Source organism: Tinamus guttatus, unplaced genomic scaffold, assembly GCF_059628265.1.
Source record: "Tinamus guttatus ecotype Peru unplaced genomic scaffold, ASM5962826v1 Tinamus_guttatus_pri_ptg000287l, whole genome shotgun sequence".
NCBI lineage: Eukaryota > Metazoa > Chordata > Aves > Tinamiformes > Tinamidae > Tinamus > Tinamus guttatus.
Window position 1 is genome coordinate 3,138,365 of NW_028288821.1, and position 21,372 is coordinate 3,159,736.

General features: G+C 50.8%; 2 protein-coding genes across 2 annotated transcripts; one reads left to right on the forward strand and one right to left on the reverse strand.

Moving 5' to 3' along the window:
• Window positions 1-320: 320 nt before the first annotated feature.
• LOC148594175 (transmembrane and immunoglobulin domain-containing protein 1-like) lies at window positions 321-6,884 on the forward strand. The gene is made up of 7 exons (XM_088527631.1): window positions 321-356; window positions 2,012-2,093; window positions 2,481-2,810; window positions 3,715-3,984; window positions 4,366-4,425; window positions 5,552-5,603; window positions 6,437-6,884. The coding sequence occupies exons 1-7, from the start codon at window positions 321-323 to the stop codon at window positions 6,447-6,449; spliced, it is 843 nt and encodes a 280-aa protein (XP_088383757.1). The 3' UTR covers window positions 6,450-6,884.
• Window positions 6,885-15,124: 8,240 nt separating this feature from the next.
• On the reverse strand, window positions 15,125-20,914 carry LOC148594176 (V-set and immunoglobulin domain-containing protein 1-like; the record flags this gene model as incomplete). Its single annotated transcript, XM_088527632.1, has 7 exons — window positions 15,125-15,228; window positions 15,382-15,477; window positions 15,703-15,825; window positions 16,223-16,324; window positions 17,522-17,635; window positions 17,915-18,184; window positions 20,446-20,914. Coding segments are annotated over 7 exons (1,278 nt in total), but the record flags the coding sequence as incomplete, so codon positions are not given.
• Between the last annotated feature and the right edge of the window lie 458 nt (window positions 20,915-21,372).

A 21,372-nucleotide genomic window follows, 5' to 3' on the forward strand; every position in this document is an offset into this window, starting at 1 on the left:
GCACACTTGGGTGGCAGGGCGCAGCGCCGTGGGCTTGGCACAGCGGCACCAGCTCTGCCCAAACAGCCACGGCCCATGGCAGAGGGGCCAGCCCTCCTGGGCTTTCTGGAGCTGGTAGTTGTTAGGTTGAATCTGGACGGGGAGCTTTTCCCTGGAGCTCTCGGTGCCGGATAGTCTGTGTTACCAGGGAGCAGGCTGAGAACAGCATATAATTTTTCCTGGGTTTGGAGGGCTCTGTTCTTTTGCCAACTTGCTGGCAGTGCTGCTGCAGTTTCCTTCCAGCCCTGATGAAGACTGAGCATCTTTTCAGCCCTACAGGTATGCTGAAGAAGGATGGTGTCTTCAGAAAAGCAGAAGTAGGTATTTTGTGGCAAAGGTCCATGCATGGCAGAAGTGCACAGAGTAGAGAAGGATGATTTCCCAGATACTTCTGTTGAAAATCAGGCCAGGGTTCTCCTCAGAGCCTGCTGCTGCTCACAGACAAGCCTAGGCCTTTCTCTTGGACTCAGGGGAGCGAAGGGCAGGGACCACAGGCTCACCTGAGCTTGGTGCCTCCAGCTCGGTGTACTGGTGAGAGGAATGCTGGTGAGGGTGCAAGTTCCCGAGACAGAGATGCAATTGCTCTTCATGACACCTTACGGGTTTGCAGCCTGGGGGAATTACAGCGTGCCTTAAGCAACTATTCATGTATCAAACTGATAACATAATTTGTCTGGGGGAGCTTTGAAGCATCGCTTGAAGGCTCTTCTGAAAGTGCTTGTTTAACGATGTGATGCAGAAAAAAGACTGGGTTTTGTTTCCATTACAGAGTTCCACTTGCAGTGCCAAGTCCTGGCTGGGGACCATTGTCAAGTGTCACTCGGCCTGTGCTGCTTCCAGCTTTGGGTGGGCAGAAACAGCCTCCTTCCAAAAGCAGCAGCCAGGAAATGGCTGCAAAGTGACACAACAGAAACCGATTAGTCCTTCTGTGGCATCACAGTTTTAACAAACTTAACTAACTTGGACATCCTTCAAACGCCTGCACCACACTCCACCCTGATGAACACCTGAAATTAAAAAATAAAGCTTTTTAAAGCTATAGGAAGAACTAGCTAGGTACGGGACGCACCTCATGCTGTCAGCACCCCAGCCTGGATGTGCGTGGGCTCCTGCTTGTTCCGACGTGCCCTGTGAGCACAGGCTTTGCCTCGTGGCTCGTAACCAACAGAAACGGGAGGAGAGGGGTCAGCAGTGCCCACGGAAGAAGAAACTGCAGGTGGCTTTTCATCTGGCAAGTCAGGCTGATACAGGGAGAGCTCCCCTCTCCTGCTGCCACCAGCGGGGCCACCAAGGCCTGGGGGGAGTCTGACCGGCCATGGCTGTCACCAAACCTGCTGCGCTTGGCAGGACGTGCTGGGACCCAGCCTAGTCACTGCGAGGGTGCCTGGACCTGCCCGCAGCACGAGGTGCTCCTGCCAGGGGGGTTCGCAAACCAGTTTCGCTTGGCTTTACTCTCCCGCAGCAGGAAGGGAAATCCCTGCCTGCTTCCAGGGGACAAGCTTCCGGCGGGGCCAGCTGGAACCTCCCAATCTCCCTTCCCGCGTGTCACCAGAGCCTGCGGGAGGGTGGTCACTGCTGCCTCCTCCGCTTTGGAGCGCTGTGTTAGAAATGCGCTACAAATGGCGCCCAGAAAACCCCCAAAGGTCAAAAAGTTCTATTAAAACTCAACCACAAAACAGCTGCCTCCATCGCGGCTCCCGGGCAGGGCCGCCCCGCGCCACCCGCGCCGCTTCCCCCCGCTCCGCCCCCGAGGCGGCCCCGACCCTCGCGCTCCGGTTCGGTCCGGTTGGGCCCAGCAGGGGCGGATGGGCGGGGCGGCCCCGCGCGCGCCCGCCCGCCCGCGTCCCGGCGCCGTCCCCGCCGCGCCGTCCCCGCCGGAGCGAGGTGAGGCCGGGCCGGGGCGGGCGAGCGGGGGCGCCGGCGGCGGGGCTCGAACCGCGGCCGCTGACGCGCGTGTGCCCCTTGCCCGCAGATGAGCGCGCGCTGCCCCTTGCTGCTGCTGCTGCTGCTGGCGAGCGGAGCCGGCGCGGCCGGAGCCCGGAGCGCCATCACAGGCAAGTGGCGCCGCCGCGGCCCCTGCCCCTCGGCCGCCCCCGCTTCTGTGTCCGCCGCGCTAAAAGGCTTCCCTGCCCGCCAGAAATAGCAGTGGGGACCGCGAGGTTTCGGGCCGCAAGGGCTAGAGCTGTGCGGATACCCCCGCTGGCGTGCTTTGAAGCGAAGCGGCCAAGTCTTTCAGGCCCGGGGCACGAAGGAAATTTGTAGTCAACTGGCTACTTAAAGCTGTGTCACAGCTCATCCCAGAAATAGCCAAGCGCGTCCTGCCCTGCTCGTAGGTGAGCTGAGCCAGGAGTCGCCTGCCTGATACTGCTGCAATAACACCAGTATTCTAGTAATGTCTGTAGACCCTCTGATTTCTTAACAACTTGTGTCTCCTTCGCCAGCGCAAACGCTTTCGCCTTGCTACACCGCGAGCCTCAGTCCCACGTCGAGGAGGCTCATCTCGGCCGTGGGCTGCACCGTGGTGCTGGTGGCGCCGCTGCTCAACGCCAGCACGGTCGTGTTCTGGGAGTACAAGAGCGGCCCTCGCGAGGAGGTCATCCTGAGCTACTACCTCAGCAGGCCCGTGAACACCGCCGCTGCCTACAAAAACCGCACGAAGTTCAACGAAATGGATTTCTCCCTGCGGATGATGCTGCAGCGGGAGGACAGCGGAGCGTATCGCTTCCGAACAACGTCACAGGAAACGGACTGGCTCCACGTGGAAGTTTTTGGTGAGTGGCCGTGACAGCTTGGATGGTGACTCGGTTGCATTGTTTTTAGGTTAACTCTGCCAAGTTTTGGAGTAGCCAGGAGTGTGTGCCATCAGTGCCAGGAAGAGGTAGAAGTATCTGTGAGATACTCTGAGGTAATATAATTCGAAATTTAAACTTTAAGGCACAGACCTGAAAGTGAAGTGAGGTACAGCCCCAGTGAATGAAGGGAGCTGTGTGCTGGCACCAGCCAAGAGCTGTGATGCTTAGAGGCTTCCTTTGCGCCCTGCGGGCTGTGCAGAGGTTGGGTAAGATTGAAGGGACAGTCAAACATCTTCTTTCACTCTGTGCTCAGTTTTTCCTGTAGTCCAACAGACTGTGGAGTAGGGAAGGGAGTCCTAGAAGTGCAGGTGGACTCTGATCTGGATTAACTTTTACACAGAATCACAAATATCCCCCACAACTGTCTTTCAAATCTGCTAATGTTTTCCGCTGCACAGAAATTCTCCCTCAGTGAGTCTTCCCCTCGCACATGAGCAGCCTCATGGACATCCAAACTGAGGGGAAATGGTTCAGATGCCCTGTGCAGAGAATGGGAAGTTGTACCTGCTTGCCAGAGTCTTGTGGTGCAAGGCACACGGGGAATTGCTGAAGATGTTCCTGGGTCTGTAACACATGGAAATGCTCTTGAGCTGATTTGAGCTAACGCAGATGTGCAGGATGGAGTTTGTGGAAATGCTTGGGCCTGTGCAGAGCCCTATAACTCTTCTTGAACTTAGGGACATTCCTGTCAGGTAGTCAGAAGCAGTGCTGGGCTTGCAAACTCTACAAAGTGATCGCTTGAATAGCTGGGTAGGAAGGTGCTCCCGTTCTGACATCGAGGAGTGGAGCAGGTGAATGCTAACAGTTCTTCCATGTCTTGCAGAACCACTACCTGCACCAGAAATCATGGGCAACAACTCTGTGAGAGCAGGCGACGACACTAAACTGGTGTGCAACATCTCAGAAGGCATCGTGGACTCCTACTGGTGGAAGAAGAATGGGGTGCTGCTGATTGCGAGCGACCATATCGAGTTTCTTCATAACAACACATTGCACATCCTTGAAGTGACGATGAACGACAGTGGCTACTACACTTGTGTGGTCCGCAACAAAGTGAGCGAGAATGAGGCCTCCTTCCTGCTTCATGTTCAGCGTAAGTGGGTGCTTCCTCCTGCCATCTGGGAAGGGAGACCCCAGAAACAACCAAGTGACTGGCCCAGGGCTGGGTGGTCATATCAAACCTAAAGCATTCCTCCCCAAAAAGAAAGGTTACCTCTTCTGTTCAGAAGTGTTTCACAGCTTTCCTCTCCACAAGTCCCCTGTGTCTCCCCATCCCCAAATGCAACCCTCAGCTCCCAGCCTTAGTGGAAATGAGTGGTGGGAATCATGGGGCTTGGAAGGGCAAATGCCACCCATGTTCCGTGAATTTCTTTGCTGTGAGCATAGCTGCCCATTGGCAGGTTTTTGCTTCAAGGGGGTAGATAGGGAGTAAAATCAGTCTGACTACAAAAACTGTGAGTTGTCTCTTTTACAGATGATGCAAACGTGGTCTTACCTGTGTTAATGGCGTGCGTTATCGTTGGCTCTCTGATAGGTGAGTGCTGTGATTCACTCCTTACCCTGGCTTTTGGCTTATGGCACTGTCGTTCAAGAAGGGGTGAGTGAAGGTGGCGAAGGGGTGTTTTGGTGCATGGTCACCCCCCTGCCTGGCCACTGGCCCTGTATTGGGCATGCTGCAAAAGGATGTAGCTTTTCTAGTAAAAATCTTTCTGTGCCCTCTGATTTTTCTCTGGAAACAAATAATTTTGCTCCCATTGTTTCACACCCTCCATTTCTTTCCTTTGCCTCCCTGCTCCAGGCACTGAAGGGGAGAAACTCTCCTGCATGTCCACAGTGAGCCCGTTACTATATTTTACCTTCCTTATCTGGGCAAAACTGCCTCTGAGGTCCCATGGACCCTGTCTGACTGATGGATGTCACCCATCCCTTCTAGGGTAAAAGGCCCCTCAGTGTGGTCTGCTGCTGTTTTCTGCCTGCAGAAGGGAAACATGCTTCCTGACTCACTGGGCCTGTTTTCCTTCCTTTTTTGGAGCCGGAGAGCACTTTTTTTCCAGCCTGTCTCCATGTTCTAGTAAAGTTTCTCAGATTGCCAACAGCAAACTTGAAAAAAAAGTGAAATGCACTAGTCCTGACCAGAGAAAAGACTCCCCAGGTTTAAAATAGAGGTAGGAAGTTCTCTGTAGCTGATTCGTTTTTATTTCTTACTCTTGGATTAAACTCTCTTTTTTTTTTTCCTATGTAATCATCCCAAGCATTGCGTAGGTGCTGGGAAAGCTGCCCTGAGTGCTTCTGCTCCCATCTTCCCCCCCCCGGTAACCCCCTTGCACCTGCTTGCACATGGCCAAAATTGGTGTCTGGCTCCATTCCCTGGCCTTTTGCAGGGATAGATACAAGCTCAAGACCAGGGCCAAGCAGATTTCTGCTGCTCTCTGTAGACATGAGCACAGGGTTCCTCAAGGCCAAACGGTCGAATACCAACCAGCTTCCTACAGGCAGTGACCCTGTGCCAGGGAGCGTTGACAGTCCCCAGCTCCCTGCTTGAAGTTTCCTGGTTGAGTGTTGCTACAAGAAGAGGTGCCTGCTGCTTCTTCCTCTTGGAAGTGGGGTCTGACAGCCACCTCTGGAGTGTCTGATGGAGCCAATGAGTGGTTTCTTCCCAGGTGCTTTCGTGTGGTGTAGGAGGAGAGGACGCCTTTATCGCTTTGTCCGTAGGTAAGAGGCCTTGAACCCCTTTTGCCATGCCTTGGGGATAGTGCTGCTCCTCCATTGCTAGCTATAAGCAAAAGCCTGCCTTGGCTGTAACTGAATAATCTTGACACCTTAACAAAGGTGATGGGATCCTTGGCTAACCTGTGTCCATAGCCATAGATCCACAAAATTCTATGAGGAAACAGCCAGAGGGATACAATTAGGGACAGGCACTGCTGTGGGCATGGGCCCTTCCACAGACAAGGGAGACAGCTGAGAGGCTCTTCTTTTTCAGGTAGCATAAAACCTCTCATCTCTTCCCTTTTGCTAAGGATGCCCCCCTTGTGCACAGATCTCTGTACTGACAGACCTTACAGCTGCACATAACGAGCTTCCTTTCTCCACTTTATAAGCAGGGTTCTGGGGCATCAAAGGGCAAAGTGGTGGCCCTCGCCCTGCAGAAGGCTGGTGGCTGTATGGGAAGAGGGCCCTCATGTCTCGTGAGTCTCCAGCAGCTCTTTCAACCAAGGCTGGAGGTGCTGTGTGTGACCACCCATGTGGAATCCAGGCACATTGGTCCAAGGAGAGCTATAAGTGTAGTTACAGTTCATGCTTCTGCTCTTTGCTTTTCATGTCATTTCTCTGACGCTGAGCAGGAGGCTGAGTAGAGTAGAAGCCCAGGCGGTAAGCAGAAGTACCAGAGAGTCTACAATATCCTTCTAGAGCAGAGCAGCATCTTCCTGAGGCCTCTACCAGGCAGCATGTTGCCTGTGAGTGAGGGGTGGTGACCACATGCCAGAGGGGGGGAGTGGAACCTGGCTTAATGCTCTATGGAAGCCTCTCCTCTCTCATTGCAGGTGGAGGGCCTGAGGGACTGCACCTTGCTCCGTTCCTCTCATGTAGGTGATGGATGATGCCCAGGGAGCACTGGACACCTGCCAACATGCACAGCGGTCTGATGCTGTCCCAGTCTCTTTTGGGCTCGCTTATTAATTGTTCAAGCTGCTAAAACCCACCGATACTTGCAGGACTTGTTTTACAAACAACACTGGCTTGGAGTCCACGTGCATTGTCCTGTTCTTCCCAAGGCCCCTTGCACACCTTTGGGACAGTTGGGGCATGGCTTTCTCCAGAGGCTGTGGGGGCATTTGGAAGAAGGGCTGATGGTTGTGGTTAGGTGGTGGATCCTGGCTGGACAAACACGTGGCTCTGGAGGCTGCTGGAAAGTGTTCCCTGGTGCTCTGCTACTCCCTGATGGGAGACTCAATGGGACTTGAACTGCCTCACTGTGGCTTTAATATGTCCTAGTGTGCTGCTGTTTTGGGGCACTTATTTAGGGACTTGCTGGGGTGTCTTTGAGGGTGAGACAATGGAGCTCATTTTGTGTTTGGCCATTGGAGGGAGGAGAAGAGGCAGGGTTTTACTGTCACTGGAAAGCCTCGGAGATGAGTGGAGCCAGGTCAGGTCCACAGGAGATGGGTAGGGTGTGCAACGTGGTTTTGTTTTGAACAACAAACCCCAAAGAAATTCCCACCTTTTTGCTGCTTGTGCAGGAGATGATGGTTGTTATCTGATCTGATGTGGCCAGGGGCAGCCCTTCTTTCCATCCCCGAACCTCTGTCAATGCTCCTTCTCCATGCACCTTCTGTGGGGCTTGACTTACAAAAACAATAGTTATAACTGAAATTATTTAGTTGAGGGCGTAGCCCCTCAGCACTGACATCTTCCCCCTGGAGAAAACTGGGTGTTTTCCTGGGAGTACTAGGTCTTGCTAAATGCCTTTCTGAATGTTGGGCTGGGGAGTTTTCACCTCTCTTTTGCTTCGGACAGGGAGTCCTGCTAAGCCCGGTGCCCTCTCTGAGCTGGTCCCCAGGTCCTCGGTGGCGTCGTCTGCATAGTTTAGCTACCAGATGATCACATCTGTCCTAGAGTGGGGCAGCTGGTGGCTTGAGGACCTCTTCCCTGTTGGTCTGCAGCTGAAAGGAAGACATGTCCCTCCAGGTGGCTTCCTGGCTCTGCCTTGGGGTCACTGCACCACCCTGGTGTTCCTGTGGGCAGTTCCTCATGCTCCTTCATAGATACTGTTCAGATCTACATAGCCAGAGGAAGGGAGATTCTCCAGCAGAGAAAATACCTCAGTACAGCTCCTAGCTGAGAAAGCAGAATCCTCTTGGCCTTGTCACGTTCATCTGCTGCAAGGAGGGAGATGGGAGAGTCGAGCTGTGCTTTCTTTGGTGCTTTTGTTCATGTAGGTGTTTTTTTGTCTCCTGGTTGTTGTAATAGGATTTTGAAAGCAATTTCTGAGTATTTAGCATTGTGCAAGGAAAACACTAAAGCAGTCAGCAAATGGAGAGAGGTGAGGGTGGATTTTACTGGGGTTTGGGTTTTGCCATAACTCACTTCTACAGAAAAACACATTCCTAGCAATCTGGGAGTGCCAAGTTTTGTTTTCCTCTCAGAATTCTGCCTTTTCTTTGGAGAAGAGTTGGCTCGTTGACTATTCCTAGGAAAATCCTTCAAAATGTAAGTTAAAGCTGACGTGCGCAACATTTCTATGAAGCTGGTTTGGAAAAAAAAAAGTTGGAATGTATTTGGGTTTTTTTTGTTGCTGAAGAATTCTCGCCTCATTTGTGCTTTTCGCTCTGTGGGAGAATAACTCATGACTTGACATTTTTGGCCTTTATGTGCTTTGATACCACTCCATTTCAGTAGCCTGAAAAGGGACGTAGCTGAGTCCTGTGTGCATCAGCCCCGGGGACATAATAAATAGATGAAAGGGGCTGGCTACAAAGGGCCATCTCTCAGCCTGGAATTACGTTACGATTAAGTTATTAAAGGAAGGGAAGCAGGTTGCATGGATTAAACCAAATTTGGTTTTAAGCTGTAATATGGATTGTTACACGTTTTACTTGCAAATAAATACAGTCAAGTGTTCGACAAAATATATTTTTTTTAATTTTTCTGAGAGTTGTCGAAAATCGTTTTAGATAAGTTTTTTTTTTTAAAAGGTCTTTTTCTACTAATAAAAATGCATATGTTATTCCAATGTATATTGCTGTGATCTTAAGGGGAATAAACCACCTTCTGGTATCTAAAGCCCGCAGAAACAGCAGCAGGCTGGGATTGAGGGATGTGCATGAGAGGAGGGACAGCCGGAGTGTCAGGTAGGGGATAGCTGATTATAAACTTTATATTGTTTTTCTCTGTGACTTTAACTTTGAAAGCACCTGTGTGTTTCTGCATACACTCTATAAGAAAAGGGATATGGCAGAGGTGCAGAGAATTGTAGGTGCCCAGGCTGGTGTCTGCCCTGCACATTGGTTGTGTTACCGGCGCCGCTTCCCTGGTTTGGGCAGGCTCGTTCCTTCTGCCAGAGGCCTGGAGTTGAGAACTGATCTGCCGTTAGAAAATAACTTTGCTGCAAGTGTGGATGGGGATATATTTAACCCGTTCCCTGAGTCACTGCGCCCTGGCAAACATGAAACGTGGCACGGCCTAAGGACAGTGCAAGCGTGGACAGTTTTCTGGCACAGAACTGCGTGAATGAGGAGAGCAAAGGTATTGCTTCGTTTCTATTTCACTGCTCACTGATCCAGCAGCACCGTTGTCCTGCTGCCTGTTTTGACCCCGTGCACACCACACTCTCGTGGGTGGAAGACACTTCTGTCTCCTTTTGCTCTCTCGTGGTGGCATAGGTCAGTGTTCCTCTGGGCTGCACAAGCCCAGGCGCACATCACACATCCTTACAAGCTTTTTGGTTTTGTGCTTGCTTGTGTTTCCCCCTGTGACTTGAAACAGCTGCAGGGACTGTCCAATTTCCCCAGTTTTCATGAGGGAAAAAATGTCCTGTCGTGACCTGCAAAGGGAGAAAGAGAAATGCAATGGAAATAACGCTGTGAGGAAAAGATGGGCTTAACCATCTGGGGACACGATGCGATTCCTAACAAGATCCTTGGGTTATTCTGCTACAGAACAGCTATGGGGCGCTGTCCCACCCCGCTGTGCCGACTTTTTGCATTTGTTTTTGGCATTTGCTATTACTCTCGGGCTATAGAAGTTGTATTGGCCTATGATTCCATGGGCAGAATCAAAGCATGTTCCCGGGGCCTTGGGGAGGTTGGTGGCAGCGGATGCAGGGGCTGAGCACCCCCCCTTGCAGGTTTTTCCCAGAAAAGATAATGGAGATACTGGAAAGGATTTTCGTCTCATTTTGTCATTTTTGTCTTGGGGCTGTACGGGCAGTAGGGGTGCTCCTTTCTCTGCTGTCCTTGATACCACTGCCCTACCTGCGGCCTGGCTCTGCCCTGAGGCCTTGAAGACCTCCAGCTCCAGGGACAACCTAGACTTGGCCACCACCGTCTTCCCGCTACTCGTCGCAGACAGCCAAGCCCAGCTCCGAGGCCGTGGGCAGCTGGGACTCCTTGGAAGAAACCAGCTTAGTGCAACAAGGTCAGAAATGCCTGTGGGATACCTGCTGTGAATGTTTTTTAGGGAAGGTTTTAGCCTTGGGAGTTTACCTAGTGGCCTTTGAGTGCTTGCACATGCTGTGTCTGTAATCAGAAAAACTTCTATTCAAAGGAAATACTTTTCTGTGTTGTAACATATATATTTGGAGGACTTCTGAGTAGAAAAAAAAATAGATTTTTGGGTAAAATAAAAAAGATACCCAAATAAAAAAAAAAACATGGTAGATGCACTGGGGTGTACTTGGAGGGTAATGCATCCAGCCTCCTTCTCCAAATCTTCATGCTTGTACTTTGTGTTCTTCCTCCTTGATGTTTCTCCTCCCTTTGCCTGCTGTAGCATCCCGCTGCCATGGGGCTCAAGGCACGAGAGCAGCCCAGATGTGCAGCGGGCAATCCCTCACCCCTACTGCCTTGCACACCTGCCTGTAGCATTTCTACCCTCTGCGATGCTCACAGGGACTGCCCTGCGTTAGGAACTCAGCAGGCTGAACAGATCCCAGGGCTGGAAAGGAGCCGTTGGGCTGGGAAAAGTGCCAGGCTGGTGCTTCCTCACTGCACTTCCCTCTCTGTCACCACTGAATGTTGCCCTGCTCCCCCAGGACAGCAGGTTCCAGCAGGTTGGGAAGCGGCATCACCCACTACATCCTATTTTCATTTTTTTTTTGTCTATTGCTGCCTTTAAAGGAAAAACATGCAGTCTACAGCGTAAACAGGAAGGACGTATTGTTTTTTTCTATTTAAAAGACATTATGAATCCCCTGCAACTTCCAGGTGCTTTATCACCCCAAATTAGGCATTAGAAGGTTTCCGAGCAATTCAAGAGCAACTAGGAATTCAGCAGGAAAACCAGCTCTCCTCCCATCCCCCTGCGTCTGGGTTGCGCAGTACCAACATGTCCCTCCTATATTTCTTAATTTTCATAACTTCACCCCTGAACATGCCAATTTGCCAGGCAAATCCACAGCCAGTTTGCACAGCAATAAGGCAGTGTGCTAAAAGGGCGGTGTCGCAAGGGCAATTTGTGCAACAGAAACGGGCTTTATTTTGTTTTTTGCATCTGTTGCTTCCTTTCTCTTAAGAAAGAGATAACAATCTGAAGGCCAAGTGACGGAAAAGGCAGCAGAAACCCCCAGCCTTGACTCCTGAGCTGCAACGTCCTGTGTGATTTCTCCGCAGGTCAAGCTAGGAAAGCTGCAGTCTCTGCATGTTCCCTGGAGAGGGAAGCGGCCTGAGTCCTGCAGATTCCCATGGAAAACCTCAGGCTGCTGTAAGCCCTTCTGTGTTCTCCAGCTGGCCTGCCAGCGTGGGCTGAAATCCTGGCTGACTGAGGGGTCAGCCAACTAAACCAATCCTTATCCCACTAAAATGAGCTCCGCTGGGGAGGAGCCCAAAGGAGGCCGAGGCCTGGCACGGGGGCGGGTGGCCTCGTGGCCTTGCAGCTCACGCTGCTGGAGCGGTTGGTGCGCGCTAAAAGCCGCGGCGGAGGCAGGAAGGAAGGGTGCTGTGATCTCCTTCCTGGAGGACTCGCCCTCTGCAAACCCCACGGGGGCTGGGAAAGGGCTTAAGCCCTTAAGCTTTTAAGCCCTTTTAAGTGCCTTTCGGGAGCCGTGAGGAGCCTTCAGCCTGGGACGGAGCTTCTGCCTTGAACGCAGTCCTGGAGCAGAGCAGGCAGCTTGGCCTCGGCGCTGCTCCGGCCTTTCCCTGCCCTGGGGACATGCTTTCCTTTGGCAAGTGCATGGACTTGCAGGAATCCAGAGCATCGGTTCGAGTTTCCAATACCTTTCAACCAGCAAACCGTGCCTCACCAGCACTTCATTTTCACCCAGGTGCTGGAGCAGCTCGTGGGAGACGGCATTCAGGTTTTTGCAGGTTTATGACTGCTTCTAGCAGCAGCACTGAGCTTAGCTTGCTGAGGCCTAAATGCCACCTGGGGGCCAGTTCTATTCTCCGGGAGCCTGGTGGGGACTTGGCTTCAGTCTGCCCTGGTGCATGTTGAGCTCCTGCTCTTGGCTCTTCCCGTCGGTTGGTGTCTGGCCACGTGGGATGGTCCCGGGCTGCGCCTGGAACGGGAAGCAACTAGGAGGGGGACATTTCCTTGCTGCTTGCATCGAGGTGTCAGGGTCCTGAGGACACTAATTGGCCTTAAATTGGCTTCGTGTGGGCCCCATGTACCCACTGCTTCAGGAGTCCCATCTCAGCTCAGCCCTGGGCCTTGGCGATGCCCTTTGGCTCTGCTAAGACCATGCTCTGGCCATGCCACGACCGTGCTGCTGGTGCTGCAGAGCAATTCCCTGCGCCCTGAATGCACAGGGGGGCCAGGGCCATCCTGGCGCACGTCTGTGGGCCCCAGGGATGCCCACAGCACCCACTGCTTAGGGGGAAGTAGAAACCGCGGCAGAGCCATAAATACAAACCTGGGCTGGAAACCCTCATGAAAGCTGGTCAGCTTCGCCCAGGCAGGAGCCAGCCCAGAGCAAGGGGTAAACAGGGGTTGCTGAATAGGGCAGAGCCCCCTCCCAGGTTCACAAGCAGGATGGGTTCACAAAGGGAAGTCCTCAGATAAAAATGCATTTATTAGAGCAGCTGCAAGGAGGAAAAGAGGAAAAGAAGGGTTAGGCTATTTCTCAGCTTTTACACACGCACACGTTTCAAAGCAGACCTCCCATGCAAAGGTTGTTGACAGGAGATGCTTCAACGCCAGCTGAAGTACTAAAACTCAGGAAGCACAGAAGGCCACATCATTATTCAGTTAAGAGGCACGTGGACGGGAAATGACCTAAGGGCAGTCTAGGGTGCTGTCCTAACCTGTCATCCTCCCCAAGGACCAGTTAGTCATCGTGCAGGCGGAGGGCACGAGCCCAGCCAGCCGCTGGGGTGCCCTGCAGAAGGCACAAACCAGGGGCACCGTGAGGACCCATCTTCGCCTGCAGCAGCAAGAGCAGCCACCCCTGAAGACTAACAGCCTGACCACTTGCTTCATTTTAAGGAGGAGGTTGCATCCATCAAAGGCACAGAAGGGAAGCGGGGCAGAAAAGCAGCATTTTAGCGAGCATTTTGCTGAGTGCTTGCACAAAAAGCACTGCCTTGTTGGTGCTAGCCTACGACGGCAGCTTACGCTTTCCTCATTACACCAGACGTTTTTCCAGCTCCTTCCTGCTGCCCTCATCGTGTGAGCAGAGCTTTCCGGCAGTCAGAGGGCTGACTCCTTAGTTGGCTTCCTGATTCGGTTCTCGAGGCTCTTTATGCATCTGCTAAGAAAGCACATGGCAATGAACCCGTGTCCTCACACCGCCACAGCTCCGGAGGTGGTCGGCCCCAGGGGATGTGCCCAGCTGGCTCCTGGTGACTTGCTGGTGGCAGGACGCTTGGCCAGGGAGCTGCCTTGACAAGCACTTGCTCCTCTGGCCATACAGAGATGCTGCCGCATCCTCTGGGGGTGTAAAAGGGATTTGGAGTGTGAGTAACTACTGGGAGTGACCGCCCAGCATGGCTGTGCTTGCAGAAGTGCTGTTGAAACACAAGGAACAGGCTCATACCTAGTCTAAGGACCAGCTGCTGAAGATGCTTTGTGCACTGCCTAAACAGCACAATAACAAAAGCAGCAGGTAAGGAGTCCCTTAATCATAGAATCATTATGGTTGGAAAAGACCTTCAAGATCACTGAGTTCAAGGGTAAGCCGTTCAACACCAGGCCTGTTAAATCATGTCCCTAAGTGCCTCATCTACCTGTTTCTTGAGCACCATCAGGTATAGTGACTCCAGCACTTCCCAGGGCAGCCTGTTCCGATGCTTGACCACTTTTTCCCATGCAGAAATTTTTCCTAATATCTAACCTGAACCTCCCCTGGTGCAACTTGAGGCCATTTCCTCTTATTCAATCCATGGTTGTTTTGGAGAAGAGACTGACCCTGCTTCACTACAGCCTCCTTTCAGGTCGTTGTAATCCTCCAAAGCCTTCTTGTGTCTAAAAGGAAGGAGGCAGCCCGTAACGCAGAGGCAGGTGCTGCAGGAGCAAGTCTGCTGGTGCGGGAAGGAGACTTCCCTAAGAGGAGCTGGGGGCAGGACATGAAGCAAGGAGCAGAGGTGCAACCCTTTAGCGCCGAGCTGGTGGCTAACAGACCTGGTGGGTTCTTTTCACATCTCATTTGTAACCATGTGTAGCTGTTTCTGGATTGGGTGCGCCAACCCAACCCAGGGTAGGGGGGCTGAATGGTAGGAGAACAGGAGGTTTTTAGCCCCTCTACTTTTATATCATTCTTAATTAAAAAAAATAAATAAATTACCAAGCAATGCATCTGTCAGGGTAGAGCAGCCCTAAGAACTGGCATGCTCAGGACACCAGCATGTTCCTCCAGGCACCTCTTTCATGGTACCAGTATGGGCAGGGCTTGGGGGAAGCAAGTGTCCGCTAGCAGCAATGCCCAGGGAAGCTCCTTGGTGCTCTTGAACCTGTAGGTCCCATGGCTGAACTGCTACCTCTGGTCACCATCGAGCTAGTTTCACGCCCACCCAAAGTTGCCAAGATGAGGACAAGACCTGTGCCATTCTGCAGGAAAGCAGGTGGGCAAATATTCCCAGCAGCAGCTGAGCAGCTGCTAGATCAACTTTTTTTTTTTTTTTTAACCCGTAGCTCATTAGCCCTGCATTAATCAAGAGTTTAACATAAGTTAAATAACAGTCTTGCAACAGAAGAAGAAATTCAAAATGGACAGTTAGTAGCAGTGCATTACCAAGGTGGTCGTGCCCTGTGCGTCATGGGTGACCTGCAAGTTTTCCATCTTTCTCTTCTCCTTTTTTCTCATACGACCTGCAAATAAAGGAGCAGCCAAATTCCTCTTGCCACTGAGGTTTCCATAAAGTCAGGCACTTAAGTCAGCACCTCACACTTCCAGAGAGATGTGAAGAATAGCCAGCTGCAGGGAGACTAACTTAAAAAAAAATCTGGCTTTTTCTTTTAAACTAAAAGCATCTTTTCTCAACACCCCCTGCAAGGCAGGGGTGACAGCTAAGAGCAAGCATCTGCCAAGGGGGCAGAGATGCTAATTATGATCCTGAAATAGGTGGAAGGAAGCCATGGGGCTACATACACCATAGGAGGAGGAAGGCCACCATCGCAGGCAGGACGACTGCAGCTGCCAGGACGAAGCTCAGTGTTAGACTGATGGACTCTGAGCAGCCTCGCTCTGCATGAGAGAAAGAGAGAACTGCTAAGTGTTTGGCCCTTTGGCCAACATCTCTCTCAAATAGTTACATGACCTGAATTTAATCTGTCCCACCACTCCCCATAATGAAGACGAGCAAGGGACAGAATAGTATAAACCTGGGCTACCCTTTACCATGGAGCTGCTGGATGTTTTCGAGCATAAGGATGGTGAACAGTAGGAGGACGATCACTGCAGTGGTAGTTGCAGTGTCCAGGGCGACACAGAACCCTAGGAAAGGAGAAAACTGCTGACAGGTGAGACAGAAATGTGCAAGGGATACAGGCCTGGAGCAGCGGAGCTTAGTAGGCAGGCAAGCAAGCTATGGCCAGTGTCTCCAAATGTGCCCCTCGACACGCACCTGGGCTCTCCCAGCAGTGAAAACTTGCCAAGTTTACTCTTAGACTCCTAACAGGCCTTTTCTGACAGAGGTTTAGATCTTAAACAGCAACTCACATCTTTTGGTCCTGTAGTAGATGAGAGCTGCTGGTCTGCACACCTGTGTGACCGTGAGGAGGGCAGTTGTTATAATCGTAGCAAACAGGAAAAGACAAAGCAGTACGAAGGCAGCAGATACACCTGTTGGAGGCAGAATTAAACCAAAACTTAAGACTGAAATGCATTTTTTTTCTGGCTGAGGCAGTGAGAAAAAGCTGGGGAAAGTGTTTTGCTCAGTGACCTGCTCAGTGATCCTGCAAGAAGCCACTGGGCCTTTAGTGCTCCCTAGAGATGTGGCTGCCAGCAGCAGCCACTCTTCCATCTTCGAGAAGTTCTGGAGAAGGGATGGTGGCACTTGAAGAATGCGAAAAGACCAATGCAGCACTCAGGTTTTAAAAGAGAAGAGAGGGAGGACTCTACCTTCAGTTTCTTTAAATCAAATACCACTAGATCAAAGATGCCACCTTGAAAACAAAGATGAGAAACAAAAGTACTAAAACCCAAACTGGATGAAGCAAACTATTCAATAAGATCCTACCTTCTTGTTGCATCCAGAGGGAAGTGGTGGCAAGCAGGAAAAGAGAGGAGACACACACTAGTACTTGGATAAAAACAGCCATCCATCTCCTCACTTTTTCTCCTAGGAAGAAGGAAAATAAACCCAAGTGAGATCATAACCACAGAAACAGCAGGAATGGCACAACCTGCAAAGGGAGGGCAAACAAAACTTTTTTTTTTTCATGTAGAATTTAATTCTTATGAGATTGAAAACAAAACAAAACAAAAAACAAAAGCAAAGAGAAAACCTGGTAAACTTCAGAGTGCTTTGCTTGATTTCAAAGCAGCCAGGAGAAATCAGCCAGTCTTGGGATTGTTCCATTCTGAACAGGTCCATCTAGAAAGACAGACTTTACACCACATCTGCCCAGTTTCTACCTCCTATGAAAACTTGACAAGTGTTGGATTTCCTCTGGAGACCCTTTTCATTGGGAAGGGTCCCCATGGTACATGTCACATATAGCAGGCATAGAGAAGTCCTGCAAAGAGCCTGTCCTTAAAGGCAAGAACTAACACCACAGCCTTCAAATGCCATCAGCGTAATACTGAGAGACAAATACACATGGAATAACTTTCCTGTCAGTTAGAGGACTTCCTCCCTGCCCTCCCCATGGCCTCTGATGTTCTTGGGATTATTCTTGGTGGGCAAAAAAACACGTTAGCAAGTTACAAAAAAGGAGTGTGGGAGGACTTAGCTGGCTATGTCTTTACGTTTGTTTTCTGTACACCAACATGCATGTTGTTACTGAAGTGGCCATTTTAACCAGTAATATTATTGAGTATGGATCTATAGCAGTATGTCAAGTTATGACCAGCGTGCTTGGTCACTGAAACCTGTGCTCTTAGGCAGAGTGCACAGTCTGGTCAGCTATGAGGACCTTCTGGGGAAAGGCTCTTCCCATGTAAACTTTGATAATCTAAGTCCTGCACTTTTTATTTTTTCCTAAAGACGTCCAGGGAACAGGAAATGAATGATTTGTGTCTGGTAAACTGGTGTTTTTGAGTGCCTCTGCTTTCCAAAAAGCCATTTGGAGTGAACTATTTTGAAGAAGTTTTATTTCCTTTGCAAGCTACAGAAACCTAAGGAGGACCACATGAATTGAGCACACTTCTTCACACTACTGAAGCATCACAGACTCAAGTAAGTAGTCAGAAGGGGCTGGCTAGGCTTTCTGCTATCATCTGTCCCGCTCCTCTGCAGAGAGGAAAGAGTTTAGTTTGTGAACTTGGGTGCCACCCTGCAAACCAAGACCCAGGCCTGACATGTAACCAAGCTTACCAAGTTGTTTCTCTGGCTGACAGAGCAGGACAACGAATGGTATTGTAGAGCCTACAACACACACCAGTGCAACAGCAGCCATTCTCTGGGCATGGTGGAGAACAGGCGGCAGACCTGCAATGAAGGGAACAGTGACATCTCACCACTGAGGACAGCCCAGAAACACAGAAAGGCTATGGGTATCCCAGGAAACTGCAAAATGCTGGGAAACTTTTGGGGAAGACTCCCAGGTCTTTCCTGCTTGGGAATACACAGGCGTGACAGTTGCACCTTGCTGGGGTTTGGAAACAATGTTCCGTGAGCCAAAACTTGCTGCCAAGAAAGGGAGAAGACCAGGCCTGGTATGGCACACAGATGCACAAAGCAAATCAAGTGCAAGGCAGCAGCACTAACCTACCACCGTCACTTGGAGCTCTGCTTCCTTCCAGCTTACTGCATTGCTGGCATTACAGGAGTAGGAGCCACAATCCGCCCTCTCCCCTTTCTCAATCCGCAGCACGGCACCGTTTTTAGAGAGATGGTAGAACCTTTCTGGGGGGAGAGGATGACCGTCCTTCTTCCAGGAGATGGCATCCACTCTTCCTTGGGACAGCATGCAGAACAAGTGGATGGGTGAACCCACCAGGCCTGAACTACCCTGGATCTTGGGTTGGGGTACAATTTCTGAAAGAGAGATCAACAGAGTGGCATAAGGAGATTGCAGCTACCCCAGAATGGACACCCCCAGGCCACATGGCCCTCAGGGACCAGGCACGACATTCTGGGCCCCTGGATATGGACCCAAAAGAGCTGTGAGTTGGAGCTGCACTGAAAAGTTGTGGCAGGAAATTTTCAGAAACTCTGTGCCTGGATGTCCAAGGAAGAAAGGGCTGTTCCCACACAGACAGTGGGAAGGAGGAGGGCCAGAGAAGCTATGTGGACTGCCCAGCTGCCTGCATTTAAACTGGGCAGAACCCTTGTGGGCCAAACCTTGCTTGCTGGATAGCCTTGCTGTGAGCAAAGGGAGGGCTGACTCTGCTAATGCCTACATACCTGCACTGGTGAGGGCTGCTACTAGCTACACCTGGGCTTCCACTTAATAGGAACAGCATGCTCATTAAGTCCTTCTTCCCCGAGTGCAATGTCCTATGTGCAGGACATGCTCATGTTGCTCACGTAGCAACACTGAGTTCTGTGAAAGGGCAATTAAAAACAGGCTGAACTCTCTTTTCTGTTTATTTTTCAGGTAAGTTCAGAAAACAGAGAAAGGCAAAATTTCACAGAATCACAGACTGGTTGAGGTTGGAAGGGACCTCAGAGATCATCTGAAATCATCTGCTCTAGCAGGGACACCTAGAGCACGTGGCACAGGGTGGCATCCAGGCAGGTTTGAAGATCTCCAGAGAAAGAGGCTCCACGACCTCTCTGGGCAGCCTGTTCCAGGGCTCTGTCACACTCTCAGGAAAGTTCTTCCGCATATGGAGATGGAACTTTCTGTGTTTTAATTTGTACCCATTACCCCTTTTCCTGTTGCTGGCCACCACCAAAAACAGTTGGACCACATCTTCTTTACATTCTCCCCTCAGGTATTTGTACATGTTGATAGATAACCCCTCAAACTTCCCTAGGCTAAACAGGCCCAGCTCACTTGGTCTTTCCTCATATTATGGATGCTCCAGTCCCTTAATCATCTTCGTGCCTCTATGCTGGACCCTCTCTCTAGAAGCTCCACATCCCTCTTGTCCTGGGGAGCCCAGAACTGCCCCCAATACTCCAAATGCGGCCTCACCAGAGCTGAGTAGAGGGGGAGGATCCCCTCTCTTGACCTACAGGCAACACTCTTCCTGATGCAGGCCAGGATCCCACTGGCCTTCTTGGATACGAGGGCACATTGGTGCCTCATGGTTAATTTGTTGTCAATCAGGACTCCCAAATCCCTCTCCACGGAGCTGCTTTCCAGTAGGTCACCCCCCGAATCTGTACTGGAGCCCGAGGCTATTCCTCCCCAGATGCAGGACCCGGCACTTGTCCTTGTTGAACCTCATGAGGTTCCTCTCTGGCTAACTCTGCAGCCGGCCTAGGTCCCTGTGAATGGCAGCACAGCCCTCTGGTGTGTCAGCCACTCTGCCCAGCTTTGTATCATCTGCAGTCTTGCTGCGGGTGCGCTCTGTCCTCTCAGCCAAGTCACTGATGAATAAGTTGAATAGCACTGAATCAAATACTGACCCCTGGCCACAGACCTCCAAAAGGAAGCAGGTCTACAGGCACCCAAGGCCAGTAGTTACCTTTGGGAACTCCCATGCGTGTTAGTGGGGAGCCACAGGAGAGCTCACCATCATCCATGGATACATGACAGATGCAGCCTCCTGCGAGGGTGTCCATAAGCCTGGCTACCCTCACCATCTCCGGCCCTGCCCTGTTAGGATGACAATTTGTAAGGCAGCAGCTAACCCTGTGATTGCTTACTGAGTTCCTGGTCCCAGGCCTCAGGGGCTGGCCTTGGCCTGTGCCTGCTGGGCAGCTCCTAGCTTCCTCAAATTCACAATTGTTTTGCTTACAAAATTTGAGCAGAAATAACCTCTCTGAGGGGATATTTATGGCTCTTACTTCCCTGTTAGAAATGAAATAATTAGATAAAAAACAGAGCAGAAGATGAGAACCCAAGCTAGGCTGGCTGTGCCCTCCTGTTTCATTCACTCTGGGCTGGAGGCACCATGCATCTTTATCTATCCAAACAAGTTCAGCCCACAGCCTGATTGAATCTCTAAACACTCCCTAGTATTTCTGAGCAATTCTTTTAGGGCCTCCGGTCTGTGCCCTTGAAGACAGTGATGAAACCAGAAAGTCCTCCTCTATCCTGGTTACTGCTCCTCCTGTGTGGACTCTTCTATCATATTGACTGTAAAATCTTTGTCCACACAATCTTCTTAACATGTTTGACTTACTGATAACTTCCAGGAAAGTCGTGCTAGCTTTATCCTCCATCAGATCGATGGTTGCTTTATAGACCCCGCTGTCAGTCTCTTTTAGGTTTTGCAAGAGAAGAGAGCTGTTCTTTGGATAGAAAACCACTCTGTCTTGGTAAGCTGAGTAGATAGTTGGAGACTGTGAATCAGCGTAGTACTGCAGGATGAACACAGGAGTGGTGTTTCTTATGTATTCCCACTCTATGAGGTTGATGTTCTTGGTATCTGGTGCGTGCAACAGCACTGAGGATCCTTCAGCTACAACTCTTTTTTCTGTGATTTCCACTGCTAAAGTGCACTGCAAAATGAAAAACAGACCTGCAGAGAGGAGAGATGTCAGAGAAGAATGAGATATCAGCAAAGCAAAAACCAAAGAGAAACCTAAACTGTTTGCACAAGTCCCCACTCTATTCCTGAAGCATTTTATGTCATGTCTGACTTCTTTCCTCCCCCCGCTTTTTTTTCTTTTCTTTTCTTTTTTCTTTCTTTTTTTTTAAAAATGAGTGTTCTGACCACTGTGAAACCAATACTCACGTTAAGTTTATATCTCATCAAGCTCTTAGAGGGGGTTAAGCACTGCAAAACCAGAGGCCACTCCAGCCCCAAGCCTCCCCAAATCATCATTCTGGAGCTCCTTTTGGTGCATTCAATAGGTTAGATGGGTTGCTAAAAGCAGACTGAAAGTAACCCTCTGGCCTAAGCACAGAGAAAAGAATGAGGGAAGAGACACTCATAGCGCAGTAACTGGAAGACACATCATCTCTGGAGAGTAACCAGCAGACATATCATGAGCAGAGGATACAGGAAACTGCAGTGGTCTTAGAGAGACTCATGGAAAAGCTATCCTTAAGCATGCGATAGAGGACCACTGCCTCGTAGGAGGTGGCAGTAGTGTCCAGGAATGGT